The sequence below is a fragment of the Delphinus delphis genome, chromosome 10 (genome assembly GCF_949987515.2).
Source record: "Delphinus delphis chromosome 10, mDelDel1.2, whole genome shotgun sequence".
Taxonomy (NCBI): domain Eukaryota; kingdom Metazoa; phylum Chordata; class Mammalia; order Artiodactyla; family Delphinidae; genus Delphinus; species Delphinus delphis.
In genome coordinates this window covers 81,469,052-81,486,211 of record NC_082692.2, presented here as the reverse complement: position 1 = coordinate 81,486,211, position 17,160 = coordinate 81,469,052, and the positions used below count along the sequence as shown (strand labels likewise).

The 17,160-nt window shown below is 36.3% G+C and overlaps 1 protein-coding gene across 2 annotated transcripts in view; it reads left to right on the top strand.

Annotated features, from left to right (window-relative positions):
- The window catches only part of SUCLG2 (succinate-CoA ligase GDP-forming subunit beta), a 245,659-nt gene that overhangs the window by 127,772 nt on the left and 100,727 nt on the right, over positions 1 to 17,160 (top strand). For both annotated transcript variants that reach the window (XM_060022865.1, XM_060022864.1), the window contains 2 exons: positions 4,668 to 4,829; positions 7,189 to 7,331. In XM_060022865.1, the coding sequence (XP_059878848.1) occupies positions 4,668 to 4,829; positions 7,189 to 7,331 (305 nt within the window). The remainder of the gene's footprint in view (positions 1 to 4,667; positions 4,830 to 7,188; positions 7,332 to 17,160) is intronic.

The window sequence follows — 17,160 nt, the reverse complement described above, 5'->3', positions numbered from 1 at the left end:
AGCAGCTCACAGGATTTCACACCATTAAACAAAACAACAAAAACACCCTATGAATATAAGTACTGCAGCTTTCTTTGATACTTGTTCAGAAGGAAAATTCATTTTGTATAATCTATCAAGCATATAACAATATGCTTTTGATGGTGAAAATTGTTTTATAAATATTAATAGGTGTGTTTTTTTCACCCACTTTGTACACAGAATGGCCTTTGTTCGAGTTGAATTTTCTATAGAATTGAGATTTCATTAATGTGACATTGAAAAGTTTAATATCTGAACCAAGCTCAGCACCTCCAAAAATACATTTTACCATAGTTTATTGTCTTATTAAATGAAAAAGCCAAGGTCTGAGCAAGGAAGTTTATTTTATTGTGCTATTGTTGACATAGCCAATCCTTTTTTTTTTTTACATCTTTATTGGAGTATAATTGCTTTACAATGTTGTGTTAGTTTCTGCTATATAACAAAGTGAATCAGCTATATGTATACGTATATCCCCATATTCCCTCCCTCTTGCGTCTCCCTCCCACCCTCCCTATCCCACCCCTCTAGGTGGTCACAAATTGCGGAGCTGATCTCCCTGTGCTATGCAGCTGCTTCCCACTAGCCATCCATTTCACATGTGGTAGTGTAGATATGTCAATGCTGCTCTGTCACTTTGTCCCAGCTTACCCTTCCCCCTTCCCGTGTCCTCAAGTCCATTCTCTATGTCAGTGTCTTTATTCTTGTCCTGCCCCTAGGATCATCAAAATCTTTTTTTTTTAATTCCATATATATGTGTTAGCATACAGTGTTTGTTTTTCTCTTTCTGACTGACTTCACCCTGTATGACAGACTCTGGGTCCATCCACCTCACTACAAATAACTCAATTTTGTTTCTTTTTATGGCCAAATAATATTCCATTATATATATGTGCCACATCTTCTTTACCCATTCATCTGTCGATGGACAGTTAGGTTGCTTCCATGTCCTGGCTATTGTAAATAGTGCTGCAGTGGACATTGTGGTAACGTGACTCTTTTTGAATTAGACGATCCATTTTTAACCCGCCAGTTCTGAAAGTGTACTTGGAGGGGTCTTGCAGGGGGAAATTAGCATATAAGAGTCAATCAGTATTCAGGGATTGATCTACTCCTTTTGTGCAAGCTGGAAGTTTTGGTTTATTTTGTTTGTCATACTTTTTTGTTTTCACACTAGTATGATGAACTTTCCTAAGTTTCTCCCTCACTCATACAAATATGATACCTGTGACTATTTTTTCAGTTGTTAAAGTAGGATACAAATGTGATGAGAACTGTGGCTTAGCTGGGATTGGCAATCTTTTTCTGTAAAGGGCCAGTTAGTAAATATTTGGGGGCCATTTAGTCTCTATTGCAGCCACTCATCTCTGCTGTTGTTTTGGGACAGCAACCACAGAGGTGTGTAAATGAATGGTTGTGACTGAATTCCAGTAAAACCGCATTTACAAAAACAGGCAGTGAGCTGGCCCAAGGGCTGTACTCTGCCACTGCCTGACTTAGAGTCTCACTTGGGGCTGTTTTAGACCATCTGTAGCCTCCCTGGCCTTATGCAACGGTGTGGTGTGATTCGAGGATCACCAGAGTCATCTCTTTCATCATCATCCTTTAGGCAAAATCTCCTTCTCTGTCAGTTCCAAAGCCTGAAATGCCAACCATTAAAATCCTTCCTGTGGGAAAATTCTGATGTACTCAGAAGATCGTATTTTTATTGAAAACCATAGGTAACCTGTACATGTGTAAACTCCAGTAGGCATTAGTTTAGATGTACTCTAAACAGAATTCTAGGATTATAAGGGAATGGGACAAAGTACAGGTCATTTTTAGTGATAGGAAGAGAAGAGAATCCAGTAGCCTGGGCCATAAGGACCTATCGTATTTCTGAAGCCCTAAGAAAGCACTGTGCATGTAGAGGATGGCATTGGTAATAATAAAAATAACCAGTGAGTGGCAGCTGTCAGTGAGGCTCAGTGCTTTGCATGCATCCTCCCTTTCCTTCAATACAGTGCAGTAGAAAATACTCTGGTCCCCATTTGATGACAAGGCCACTGGGCTTAAGAGACACGATAGACCCCTGGTTAGGAAGTGTGAGAGTTATAATTCATGCCCAGGTGTTTTTGATGCCAGAGTCTGCGTTAAATGGTCAAGTTCAAGGGAAAACTTTCATAACATTATGAACTGAGATTGTAAGGCAGGAAAGCACTTTGTATGTTTGGGACCATTTTAAAAATATTGAGCAGGTTTAACAAATACGTGTCTAACATAATCCATGTACCTCCTTAAAATGCTTTATCCCCCCCTCTAGCGCCACCCTCCCCCCAAAAGATTTAGGCATTAATGGTGGCAATTCAGTTTTGGATATTTTTCATTACTCCTTACAGTTGCCTTACTTACTTCCTATTGATGTAGTGTTTTTAATTTCTAAAAGCACTTGGACATACATACATTGACCTAATTATGTTGTTTACTTTTCTCTACGGAGGGAGAACAGTTGGCAAGGGACCATAGTAGATACACCTTTTTTCCTACCTATAGATAACCCTATCATCCCACAGTCACTATCTTTAGGTCCTAGGTTAACTCTAAAGTTCTCTCAAGGTGGTCCCCAAATAGTGAACTCATTTCTGTACTTGGCATACATATCATATTACAAGAAAAAGAGTCTTTTGAAAATCTGACTTTGCAGGCATTGAGCTGGGACTGCCTTCTGCGCTTTGCATACATATCCATTAATTACGCTCTCTCTCAAGTAGCTTGTAACTGTAGTCTTTGTAAGGGGCAAAGATCAGCCTGGACCTGTTTTCATTTACTGGTTTATTAACCTTGACCAAGAATTCTTTTATTTGAAACTCTTCACTTAGGAAGTCAATTTGATAGCATTTGCCCATTCATTCTGAACATGTTGGTTTCAAGTAATCTTGCCAGTGAGTAATGGAGGAGCTAAAATTACTAATAAATTAATTAATATATACTTGTAAACCCAATGGAAAGCCAACAATGATGTTGCTTTCCTATCGATTTTTATACCAGTCATTAATTGCTGAGAAAATGCTACTGTAGCAAGCAGAAAACATTGGCCAATTCCTTTGGTAATGTAGGATTCCATCTTTAAGATTTCAGTATTCTGGAAAGTAATTACTCATTTGCTCTGTATATTCACAATGTGTGGGTAAAGGGGTTGGACATTTTGTGGCAACACAAAGGACTCAGGCAGACATTAAATTCCATTTAAGATTCTCCCTTGTCAGTCAGTGTTACTTTAAGTAATTTGTGATTTGGACTTTTATATATGCTGAGAATTCTTAGATGTTAATATGATAATTCTGCATGGATTTGTACCAAAGTGCTCAATTATTGTGGTAGAGAGACCCTTGGAAAAACCCTCTACCTGGGGTCTTTAACTCCAGGATGCTACAATATAACAATATTTTCTTTTCATAGGAAGCAAGTGGGACTAACAGACCATGGTCATTACTTTAGAGTGAAATATATGAAGGTGGTTCTTTCCCTGTCAAGAGTTAGGTGCCTATCAGCAATGCTGGAGGAGGACGGGTAATACCTAAATTCATGGTCAGAGATCCCTGCCTGTCGATATCCCAGGCAGGGTAAAAGAAGGTTATGATGGAACGTCATCATAGACAATTACTTTCTACTCTAAGGGATCTAATAAAAGAGATCAGATCCAAGACACCAAGCACACCACCCATCCCCACTGCAGTCGCTACCTGATTGTACACGTGGAAGATCTGTAAATCAAGGAAAACTCTGTAGTCCCTCCCTGTCGCTGAGCGGGTTTCACTGTGTCCAGGGCTCCTAGCCAGTAAAAAGAGTTAGAGATTTCTGCCAGCACCAGAGGGTGGAGACAGTGGTGCTAATAATGCCTGGCAGCATTCCATTGTAACTGACTAGTCTTGGTCTCTTAATGTTTTGTATCTTGAATCGCAAGAGTCATAAGATGGTCCTGCTCACATCAAGATGATGGTCTAGCTTTAGCAGACCCCAGAGTAAGTGTATCAGCAGTCTAGGGATTGTTGTTTCCATTTTTCAAATAAGAAAACTGAGGTCCAGAAAGAAAGTAGGTTATTTTTATCAAAATTACAAATTTAGTTAAGGATCAAATAATTTTAAAAATCTATTCATTCTGGCCTGGTGTTCTTTCCACTATATCTTCTAGACATATTAGTGAGGATACTGATTAAATAAAAACTTCACTTTGCAACATCAAAAGAAGGACGTAGGGGGACAGCATTAAGCGTTATTGTCTAGTCTCTCCTTGCATTGAAGTGAAAGGTTAAATACTAAAAATAAGAACTGTAATAAAAATTGCAAATCAAATCTGTATGTAACTATGCCAGTCTGTAGCTTTTAATGAGTAATGGCAACTTACATTGTTATTTTATAGAAACCAACAGATATAAATTATTATGCTTTTTATTAGGATGTAAATCCCTTGAAAACAGGGACCATGTCATATTTGTCTTAGTAGCCTTAAAGTTTAAAGGTCAAGAAAGCCATAACAGCTTCTCCTGCCTGAAGCATGAGAAAAAATAACAATATTTGACTTTCTTTCTCCTGCACTTGTCAGCCTGAAGAACTTAATTTATAGATCCTTAGGAGATATTTAGGTATGTTTCTTTTTTCTTTATTAGTTGTCTGTTTTGATGCCAAGATAAACTTTGATGACAATGCAGAATTCCGACAAAAGGACATATTTGCTATGGACGACAAATCAGAGAATGAACCCATTGAAAATGAAGCTGCCAAATACGACCTAAAATACATAGGACTGGACGGGAACATTGCCTGCTTTGGTAAGAAAGCAGTTATATCAAAAGAATTATTTGTGGATTTTTACAGAATTTAGGGCCCCTTGGTTTCTGAAATGTTATTTCCCAATAGCAAGTAAACATATGAGATTTTTGTAGCCAAACACTCTTAAGAAACAACCCAAAATTTCTTCCCAAAGTTCATTTTGGCTGGTGGTCACCAGTTTAAAGCAGGGTTTCTCACTTCTGGCACTATGAACATGTTGGGTTGGATAATTCTTGACTGTGGGGCGCTTTCCTGTGCTGCATTGTCACCAGTTGTGACAACCAGAAATGTCTCCAGACATTACCTTTTGGTAAGCACAGTCACCCCAGTTGAGGACCACAACATTAAAGTATTTCAGTTAAACTTTGATTAGTAAAGGTCAGAACTTCTGCTACTCTAGTCAATGTTAATATGCTAGGAATTATTCTGAAATCTTGGTTTAAGATAAATTGCTTTCTTAGAGGAAGTAGAAGAGAATGAATACTTTAATCATTATACTAAAGTTTCAGGTGCTGTGAAAACCAAATGATAAAATGTTTACTCCATTATGTCAGTTTATTAATAAGACAGTTGATTTTATCATAGTCATCTAAATTTGTAAAATTGGCTTATTAGCAGAGATAAGAATGGGTCTAGAGAGGCAGTACAATTTCTGCATTGTCCATAGTATGGTACTGAGATTTATATACTTCTCTGTTTCTGGTGGAAGCAATTCACTGCACTTGAAACCGAGGTCTTAATCTCAATGGAATTAAAATAAAAAAGATTTGTAGCTCATTAAACCAGCAGTATCATTATATTCAGAACTGAACAGACCTCATCCAGTAGTTTGCTGTTCAATACAATAGAAAATGACACCCAATTACGAGTGATACCAAAGGCTCTTGCTTTGTTTTGGAGCAAAAACTCTAATGTACCAGATCGCTCACATCATTCTGATCTTGATAAGTTAATATGCTCTCAATATTTGTAGGCGTTTAGAAAGGGGAAACATATAATGGTGTGTTTGGAGCAAATTAAATACATATTCTTTGTAGCCTCTATAGGAGTGTGCATGATTTGGCCAAGATAGCAGTCTCAAAAGCTACAATTAACACATTTCACATGGTTTTAAGATCATATATGAATGACTTTTATTTTAGTTGTCCCAGACTTAATTAAATTAGTCACAGTTCATAGGCTTACTTGAGGAATTCAGGGGTCAGAAAAAGTGAAAGCTACTTTACCTGGAGAGTTTTTGCTGTGTTCAACACTTTTTTGGCACTTTCTAACCTAAGGAAAGCAATTTCCTATAATTAAGCTTAAGAAGCAAAAGAAGTGCAGTTGATCAATAAAACTTCGCTCTGGAAAATAAAAATTTTTATGTTAAAACTCTTTCCTTGGTTTCTTAAGAAAAGCTACTGGGATGTTGGCAACATTTTGGTTCTAGTTTTAATGATCAGGTTGCTAGTGAGCATTTCTTACATTAATTTGAAACAGGAATGGGGGTTAGGAATGTTGTTTTAATGCTGTAATTTGTTCATTTGCTTTCTAAGTTTCTCAGAGAACGCATAAACTTGCATGGTTGTGCTAAGTGTAAAATAGTGTGGAGTCCTATTGAAGTTCAGATCCCTGTGGTTCAACTCCAGAGGGATGCCACATTCAAAGGAGCATATTGTCAGCAAGCAAAAAATTGAAAGAATCACATTCTTTACTCAAATCTCTTAAAGAATATTAAAAAGAATGTAATTCATAAGCTCCAGCAACTTTTCATATCCTTTTTCCTCTCTTTTGCAGTTCTCTTAAACTCCATACTTTCCAGAACCTAAAACTCCTTCCTCTACTAATCGTCCAAATTTATTACTTACTTAAGCTATTCCCTTCTTTGTGTTTCCCAGATTGATTTAACTTCTCAATAAATTCTTCTTCCCATTCCCAGGTCTTTTTGTTTATTCTTTCTATGCACATTTCCTGATTATTCTTTTTTTTTTTTTGGGGGGGGGGGAATGGTACGTGAGCCTCTTACTGTCGTGGCCTCTCCCGTTGCAGAGCACAGGCTCCGGACGCGCAGGCTCAGCGGCCGTGGCTCACGGGCCCAGGCGCTCCGTGGCATGTGGGATCTTCCCGGACCGGGGCATGAACCTGTGTCCCCTGCATTGGCAGGCGGACTCTCAACCACTGCGCCACCAGGGAAGCCCAACAGTCCTGATTATTCTTAAAGTCTATGAATTTATCTGGCTGAATAGAATTCCAAGCAGGGTGGAAATTGGCCTAGTAAAGTCAGGGCTCTCTTTTAGCAATATGGGGGAGGGACAAAATTTATGCACCCTTTCATGTTGTTAAATTTATCCTGTCTTGTGTGCCATTTGCATTTCACAGTGAATGGTGCTGGACTCGCCATGGCTACCTGTGACATCATTTTCCTGAATGGTGGGAAGCCAGCCAACTTCTTGGATCTTGGTGGTGGTGTAAAGGAATCTCAAGTATATCAAGCATTCAAATTACTCACAGCTGATCCTAAGGTAACCTCTCTCTTTGTAGGGGAGATTGCATGGTGTAATGATTTCTCACCATCAACATCTACCTTGTTCCTGCTGCTAAGGGTTAATAAGCCAACCCATGTACTTTGCAGCCCCAGGTGCAAATCCTGCCTTATATCTCATTGGAATGCATGATGGTTTAAATCATCTGGGTGAAAGGTTTATAAGTGCCCCTAGGATTTTATTTCAGGGTATGTGCTTACAAAGTTCTGGGAGGTAGAAGGAAATTTTTTTAAAAAGTGTAGTGCAAATAATGAAACATTGGTTGGCATGAAATATTTTTTGGGTCCTTCACAGTGAAGCGATTAGTTCTACGCTTATGTGACTTAGAGAGGACTGAGTCTCAGATTCCTTTCATAAAGATGCTGAAGATATTATAAGATTAAGACAGAAGAAAGTTACAGGCTTATAATATTATATATTACTGGAAAATAATGACCCCACCTCCTTCTCTATGCTTTTCAATTTTCATCTCTGACAATTACAGACGTTACAGTTTGTAACATATGCTCTAAGTAGCATATAATGTTGTTTCATGGGCATCTTCTTAACTAGAATGTAGCTATCATACTCATGCTAGGTGCATAGAAGGTATTCAGTAAATATTTAATCAATTTAAGTACCAGTATGGTTTGTTTCCATTGTAGGTATTCAGTTGTCTATGATAACACGATTTAGGTGGATATTATTATATTGAAAAGACTAATATTTTTTGAATATCTGATATATGTCATTTAATTCTCTTCACAGTTCTTTGGGGTAGTGTATATAGCACAACCATATGATTGTAAATTTTATTTGAGAATCATTATCTTAATATTGTTAATATGTGACACATTCTCTTGGTTCCTGACATATCTGAAGACATAGGAAATCTGAACCATCACTAAGAAAATCATGAATGAAAACAATATCAGATTCTTTTTAAAGAAATGTTGTCTGAACTTAATATGGAAGCTTCCCACTCATAAATAGACTGGCATTTTGGGTCTCATGTGCATGCAGTTTTTTTGTCTTAGGTTAGTGGTATGCTTGTCTGTTTTCATAATGACTTAGTTGGTAACCTTATGTTTTTGCTGTCTTTTCCTTCTGATTCACATACACACACATAAGATTGTTAAACAATATTAGCAACGTATCTTCATTGCTCTAGGGTTGTTCAGGAATAGCAAAGTCACTGAAGTCCAAAGTCACCCAGCCGTGAAGTGTCTGCAGTTGATTTTTCTGTTTACAGAAGCACCTCGTTTTCATTGGTTAAGTAAGAATATTATCAGAGGCTCTGTAATCATTTATTAATTCATTTATCCCTCCTTCCTACTCCTTTCTAAGGGAAGAATAATTTTTATCCCAGGGATTTTCAAACCATTTGAAATCTGTAAATACCATGGACGTAATACACAGCTCTTTAAACTGCTTGAACTACAAAGTACCCAGAGGACAGGGAACTGTAATGAAATACTGTACATTTAGTGAAACTCAGTGCTGAGAATTAAAGAGAACCAACAAAGGATTAAACCTAACAGGACAATCATTGCATTTTCTTTGGAATATCTTTTCTTAGGGGCTGATCCTGAATTTTAATTTCATAAAAGTACAGGAAGGGAATGAAAAATCACTTGGAGAGCTTTTTTTATTTTTGTTTTTGAAAAAAAACAATCTCTTCAAAAACGTTGACTTTACCCTATAGAATATTTTCAAATGCTTGGAGTATTTAAACTTCTTTTGAGATTTGACTGTCATCTTGTATAGATAAAAGTATGTGGGAGTTATTTTATTTTTCTCATGCTATATCAGGAAAATGCATGCTTGGCTCATCTCACAGTACATTTTCCAAATCTTGAAATTTCAAAGCCCGTTAAAAAGCATAGAAATGTAATGGGTATTTTCAATCCTGGCACTGTGTCACAGATTTCAGAGAACAGAGGCTAAAAAATAGTATAGATGAATTGATTTCATCTTGCAAAGAAACTGATTATAGTTCTGGCAGTAATTATTTCAAGTAGAACCCCATCCATTTGCCCAGAAGTAGAGATTCCCGAGAGCCCAAAGCTAATTATTTCAAAGGTATTGATTTTCTTGTTAGATATAAGGATTAGTCAGTTGAATACACTGAAACTCAAAATTACAAAAGGCCTGTTCTTGTTAAACTTAAATCAGCTGATACTAACAACTACTTGTTTGTTATATGTACAAGCTAATTCTATTGATCAAGTAATAGGCATCAACATTCAAGAACAATATTATGGATTGGCATATGTTTCCACTCCTAATGTCAGCCATGGAGCTGAGACTTGTGTTTCTTTCACTTGACCATTAGCCCAAATGCTGATTTTCATTGGGACCTAACACACGTACCTTTATAACTGATCTGTTCCTTATTTGTAATACATATGAAGTGAAGTTCCTCTGCCAAACTGTCTAAAACAAGAGTGTTTACTAGATAGCTTTGTAAACTGGATTCCCATGAAGTGTATCATTAAATATTTTATACTTCTCTTATTTGCCACCTGGGCTTGAGATGAGAGAAAGGTAATAGAGTTTGTTCTGCTGGTGGTAGAATAGATATGATCTCACCCTCATCATTATAACTTCCAGAATTCTAAACATTAGTGTTCCTAAAATCACAGGGAGTAAAATTAATATAAAATAGAAGTAGGATTTTGTGGTAATCTATAAAGAATTTGAACACATTTAAAGGAGAAACACTATCAAGAATGTTAGCCTTACGTTTTTGTTTTCCTGATGGGTGCTTTGGCTTTTGTTTCTAATTTTAAATTTAGAATTCCAAAGGTGTAGAAAATGAGTGCAACAACATCTGGAGTATGTAAAACGTCTTGCATAAATGAATTAAAGAAAAAGATGGTTGATATGAATCTCAACAGTAACCTCGACTGTATTGTCGGAAGTTAAGCAAATTTGTTGCCCTCGGGAGGCCTGATTTTGAAAAGCAGTAGCATATGATTGGCATTAGTGACGTCACTTCGCTTGATTTGACTGTGCTTCCTGGTTTAGATCCAACTTAGAGTCAAATTTTTAAAGCCCTTTAAATGTCTAGCAAGAAATGTGCTCTATAAGCACCAAATACTCGTTTAAGAAGGAAGGGATTCTTGGTGGGGCTCTGGTGCCACGCAGCCTGTGTTACAGTCCTGTCTTTAACACGTATTGGCTGTGGGACCTTGGGCATGTCATTTAACTTTTTTGTGTCTTGGTTTCCTCTTTTATAAAATGGAGATAGTAACAGTACTTATTACCTCAGAGGGTTACTTTATTGCATGAAATGAGATACACACATTTCCAATTTAAAGGGGCAATAATTTCACATGACAGTACAATCTAAAAATTTAATAAACTTTTATTAAAAGTATAACTTACATAGAGGACACTGTACAAATCTTAAGTATATAGTTCGATGAATTATGACAAAATGAATATACCTGTGGAACCTCTGACCACATCAAGAAATAGGACCTGGCCAGCGTCATGGCCTGAATGTGTGTGTTTTCTCATAATTTATATGTTGAAATCCTACCCCACAATGTGATGGTATGAGGAGGTAGGGCCTTTGGGAGGGAATTAGATCATGAGGGTAGAGCCCTCATGAATGGGATTAGTGCCCTTATAAAAGAGACCACAGAGGGCTCTCCCACCTCTTCCACAGTGTGAGTACATAGCTGGAAGTTGGCTACCTGTATACCAGTAAGTGGCCACTGAATCTGCTGGTGCCTTGATCTTGGACTTGCCAGCCTCCAGAATTGTGAGAAATAACTGTTTGTTGTTTAAACCACACAGTCTATGGTAGTTTGTGATAGCAGCCTGAATGGACTAAGACAGTCACCATCCCAATAGCCCCTTATGCCTCCCCACTATCCTCCCCCTACCCTGCTTTCTTCCCAAAGGTAACACTCTCCTAACTTCTAATATCAAAGATTTGTTTTGCCTGGTTTTGAGCATAATACAAATGGAATCATACATTGTATACACTTTTGTATTTGCCATTCTTCACTTGACTTTTAGTTCTCAGATTCACTCATATTTTATGTAGCAGTGGTCCACTTATCATTATTGCTGTATAGTATTCTATGGTATGACTCTGCAAGAACTTTTCTATCATTCTTCTATTGATAGACATTTGTGTGCTTCTTATGTTTGACTATTATGAATAATGTTGCTGTGAACATTCTCATACATGTCGTTTGGAGCATATTTTTGATACTTGGAACTAGAATTTCTGGGTAGTAGGGTATGCATATACTCAGCTTAAATCGATACTGCCAAACAGTTCTCTAGATGTGGCAATTTACATTCTCATAGGCGTGTGTGGGAAGTCCAATTTCTCCACACCCTCATCAGCATTTTAGTCATTCTGGTAGGTGTGAGGTAGTATCTTATTGTGGTTTAATGCCTTTCCCTCATGTGTTTATTAGCTACTTGAATATACTCTTTCAACTTCTGTCACCTCATGTATAAAGTAGACCTGAAAATAATACCCCATTGTTTTATTATCATCTAAGATATATGTGAAGTACTTGGCAAACCTTTCTAAAGCATGATGAAAACTTTAGTTTGTGTTGGTTTTTTTTTTTTTTGAGTGTTCATTTTGATTATCATTTTAAAGGCTTAGATTTAGAATTACTGAAACAGTTGGGGAATAAATGGTCGTCTACAGAAATGGGAGCTGTCTGAAACAGTTCATTGTCACCAGTGTTACTGCCTGGGTTGTTTTGAAATTGATGAAATGTGTAAGCAATTCAGTAGCTTGCAGTGATTCTCCCTTCAGACAACGAAGAAAACACAGTTTAATAAAGGGAGGATTAGATTCATGTTTGGGAGGACCACAAAATATAATTTGGTATAACTTTGAGGAGAGGCCAGCTGTTTTAGCTCTGTGGTAAGTGCTTGAAAAGTCTTTAGAGTTTGAGGCCAGGGACATAAAACTGCACGCTGTATTTTTGATAAAGGGTTTATGCAAAGGCCTTAAGTTGTAACAAATATGTTTTAGAATTAATACATACTAAATGCCTCATGTATTGTTGATTATCATATATTGAAAAACAAAACAGTATCCTCTTTTTCTCTTATATACATGCTTATATCAGAGGCGTGAAGAAAAACTTGTTTTATTATATGCCACATGTATTTGCTGAAACGCCTTATCTGCAAGGGAATATTTATTTTGGGGGTTGATAGAACTCTTTAGGGATTCATTTTCAAATATAATGTCCAATATATTTTAAATATGAGCGATATTTTTGAAATGATTACCCTGCATCTCCATTCTTACAGGCCAGTTTGAAAACAAATTTTACTTTCATATGGAGTCGAAAAGCAGCCATTCTTTATGGTGATCATCTACCTGATAGCCTAGTCTGAAAAGAATAAAAATGTTTTTGTGCTTCTTGATTTGCAACCTGTCATTTGGTTTCCCCTTCCCCTTAGGATAGCCTCTCATTTAGGGTAACCACTGTGTATACACTGGAGAGTGGAAAACCATCCTCCCTGGGCTCATTTCTTCTCGCAGTGGTTTTCCTACTGTCATGAATTCATAAATGATGATTTTGCATTTCTTTTCCTGATGTCCATTCATCCCAAGTTTCCAAGACTGTCAGGCTCTCTATGCCCAACTTACTTGCCAATACTGTAAGAGCCAGGCCCTGGCTCTTACAGTATTGGCTCTTTCCGTATCTCACACGTGATCAGTGTGTCTGATAGCTACCGCATTTTCAGAGCATCTCTAATAGGACACTCTAAATCTCTTTTCATGCTCCTTGCTGACATAGTCTCAGAAAGAAATAAAAAATAATATTTGTACGCTTTGCTCTGCTTCTCAAAATTCAGATTTTAATACGCCTTACTTTGTTCTGTGGTAAGTGATTTAAAGAATTTAACAAACTTTGGGATATTATAGCAAATTTTATGATTAGTCCCAGCATGCTCAGTAATTCATTATGAATCCTGTATGGAGAGGTCTTTGTAGATTGTTAAAGAGAAATGAACCACTAATCAAATTATAATATCATATAGGTTGGAAATAATATATACTTATTACGAGAGTTAGGATTTTTTTTTCTTCTTAATGTTATTGCATTGAGAAAACAAGTAGTTGAGCTCAGCAATTAGAAAATAGTGTATTTCCTAACAAGTTGATCAAATAATGACCAGGATTAATGTCAAGCATCTCTGAATCTTAAGAATCATCTTATAATGGTAGAGTGATCAAGGCAGTTTTACTATTATTATTTTTGAGGTATTGTTTTAGAATCCAAATTGGCTGGTAGAGGAATCACTGGATGTGGAGAGTGAACTTAGTAAAATTATTCTGGAGAACAAGGTTAAAAACCTTTGAACTGTGAAGACCTCTGATTCTTCTGCTCCGCAGAGGTGAACTGTAGTCTGGTGGGATGAGCCCCAGTGGATTCAGGAGATTGAAGACACTGAATCCTCTTTCTTCTTCCCTCCATGCTGCCCCCACCCACTGTCAGAGAATTAGGAGTGACTGTCTCATTCCTAAATGAGCAACATGTCCATATGGGCTTGCTGAAGAAATTGGCTTGACTCACAGTGGCTTTCTACATAGTGTTCTGTCTTTGTTTTAGGGTATTTTATTAAGCAGCATCCCTTTTCCCCTAATTATTAGATTAGGGAAAAAGAAAACAGAAAAGTACAAAAATACATTAAATTACATGTACGTAGTCTTTTTAATGAATAATATAGTATAGCATTTTTGACAAAACTAGTATCAATATAACTGACACTATTATATAGTCTGCTTTTTTCACTTTGTATGTAGTACTGTCTGTCTTTTTGTAGTACTCTACAGCATCCTCAGTGGCTAAATAGTATTCACTTTTATAGATATATGTTTACTTAACCAGTCGTCTGTTATTTGGTATTCAGGGTGTTTCCCACTAAAAATAATGCTCCTGTGGACCTCCTTGTTTTCATAACTTTACAGACAGGTCAGATTATTTACGTAGATGACGTTGAAAAGCAAGAGGGTAAAAGTGTATGCAGAGGTTAAGTTTTTTACACTTACTGCCAAATTATTTCAATACTAGTTGAAGGAACATAGAGGGTTTTCATCAAATAAGTTTTCCTACATTCTGACCATCATTACTCTGACTCTTTACTATCATGAGAGGTAACATCTTATTTTTCTTTTATTGAGCATTTTTTATTACTTCTGTTATGACCTGCCTATTAATATCTTTTGACCAATTTTCCATTTTTATGTCACTCTTTTTCAGAGATTTAAAATACAGGTGTGTGTGTGTGTGTGTGTGTGTGTTTTGGAAATCAAGGGAATGGGCTCTTTTATATATGTTGTCACTCTTTTTTTTTCCATCCTGTCTCTTGTCTTTGAATTGGTCTATATAAAATTTTATTATGCCATTATATCTATGTCCATCTGAAATATTGTTAGGTAAAGTGAGACCACTTAATGCATGTTACTATTTTTTGCTATTATTTACTTAGTTTCTCATAAAACTTTTAGTAAGACTTTTAAAATTTGTTGCTTCATGAATCACCATTTAAGGTCCAGTTTCAAGTGGAAACATTGTATTCCCCACCCCTCCAAATGTGACTTAAAGCAAGGTGGATGTTGTGATTAAAATGGCATGGTTCTTTAGTTATTGATAAGATTCTTAGTTATTTGCAAGGTATTGAAGGAATTTTTTTCAAAGTATTGAAGGAATTTCATTGTAACCTAATATGCATTTTTTCAACCAGGCTTCTTAGTACAGTTGATTCCCACTATTTGCAAGTTCGATATTTACAAATTTGCCTATGCTCTAAAATTTATTTGTGACCCCAAAATCAATACTTACAGTGCTTTCACGGTCATTTGCAAAAGTACACACAGTGTTGAAAAATTTTACTTATCTGACATGCTGTTCTCAGTGAATGTCAATCAAGACAAGATTCTCCTTTCATGTTTCAGCTCTCTTACAGTAAACAAGTTTCATTTTCATGATCTATTCAGTGCCCCATTTTTCATGTTTTTGTCCTTTTTGGTGTGTTATTTTGCTGTTTAAAATGGACCCACATGTAGTGCTAAAGTACTGTCTAGTGTGAAGTGCCTCACAGAGAAAATACATGTTAGATAAGCTTTCTTGAGGCATGATTTACAATGCTATTGGTCACAATTTCAGTGTTAATGAATCCACAGTGTATATTAAATAAGACACACTGAAACAGAAACAAACACACAGAAAACAAGATTATGTACTGATAGGTTGACAAAAATGTGACCAAGGGCTCTCAGGAACCTAACCCTGTATTTCCCTTAGGGGCGATGGATCAGTATTCACTAATTCAGTGTTCATTGCAACTTTACAGACCATAACTGCTCTGAATAATGAGAATTGCCTTTATAAAGTTTTGGATAATTATGGACAGCTCTTCAGAACCATATGCTAGAGACTCCATTTTATCTTTTTTAAGAAAGGACATTCCGGAACCCCTAATGTAAAGTAAAAAAAAAAACTTTTCTTCTCATAATTAGCATTTATATGTTTCCTAAAGGGAAGTCTTTTGATTATGAGAACCTTTGAAATGGGTCACTAATGGCTTTTGAGACATAGTAGCTTTATACCTATGGATTAAGTAAATAAACCTTGAGAACATTTTAATTTAGTTTTCACTTTTCATTTAACAATGATTTCCTTACCTAGTTAGGTCCCTTTGCTTTATGCAAATGAAGTTTTCTTTACATTTAAAAAATTGATCATTTTTCACTTTTATAAATTTACCTTTCCTACTTAAAAGTATAAGATTAAAAATATTACCCCTAACTTTATTCCCATCACACAACTGCTGTTACAGTTTGTTAAATTTCCTTCCAGCATTATCTATGCGTATCTTCTTTATAAGGTTATAATTAGGATGTCCTTCCTTTTGATGGCCTTCTTTTATTAGTCCAATATTACATGATAATCATCTTCTCATGTTGTTAGCTGGTCTCCCTGACTGTGAGTTTTACTAGCAATATTAGTAATTGGCAGTGTTTTAAAGGCTTCTTGTTATTTAGAAGATAATTTAAAGAAGCCTAGTATTTAAAATCTTTTTCAAGATGTATGTGAACTTTGTAAATCAGGTTTGCTAAAACAGGGTACAATATAGTTAACAAATGGAATAGTAACAATCATGAAAAGCTTTGTGGTACAAAACAGACTTTTATACAACAAAAAAAGAAAATCAATGTAATCCAACATCTATATCCGTTGGAGCTGCCCTCCTTTCCTTTGTCCTTTACTCACTACTGCTTTGCCAAAGTTGTCTAAGCAATGTTGCTTGCTCTATTATGGACCTAAAAAAAGGTTCTTTTCATTTGAATAGTTTACACTGCAACTTTAATAATTTGGATGGCAACTCTCTTGCAATTAGAGATCCTTTGTGAACATGGATAGATATTTTATCTACATATCCAGGACCCTCTCCTGGGATGCTCTTTTACCACCTTTGAGGTCTTATGAAACAGAGCATTTCGAACACACATGTTAGTTAGCATTCCCAATGGGCAACTGGCACAAATCCTAGTTAATTATTTTTCTTCTAGCTTATCTGTGAGTTCTTTCATTAGCCGTTATCTGTAAACATTCTGGACACATCCCTTTTTCTCAATTAGAACTCCACTAAAATATTTTTGAGCAGACATTTAGGTGTCTGCTCAGAGGCCTTAGGATCGTAAACAGTGAACAGAAAATCCATTTGGAGCTTTAACCCATGACCTTCTAGATTTTACTTGTTCTTTAATCCCAAGCAGTACATTTCTCTGAGAAGGAGACGTAAGCGACTTAGAATCTTCACTGTG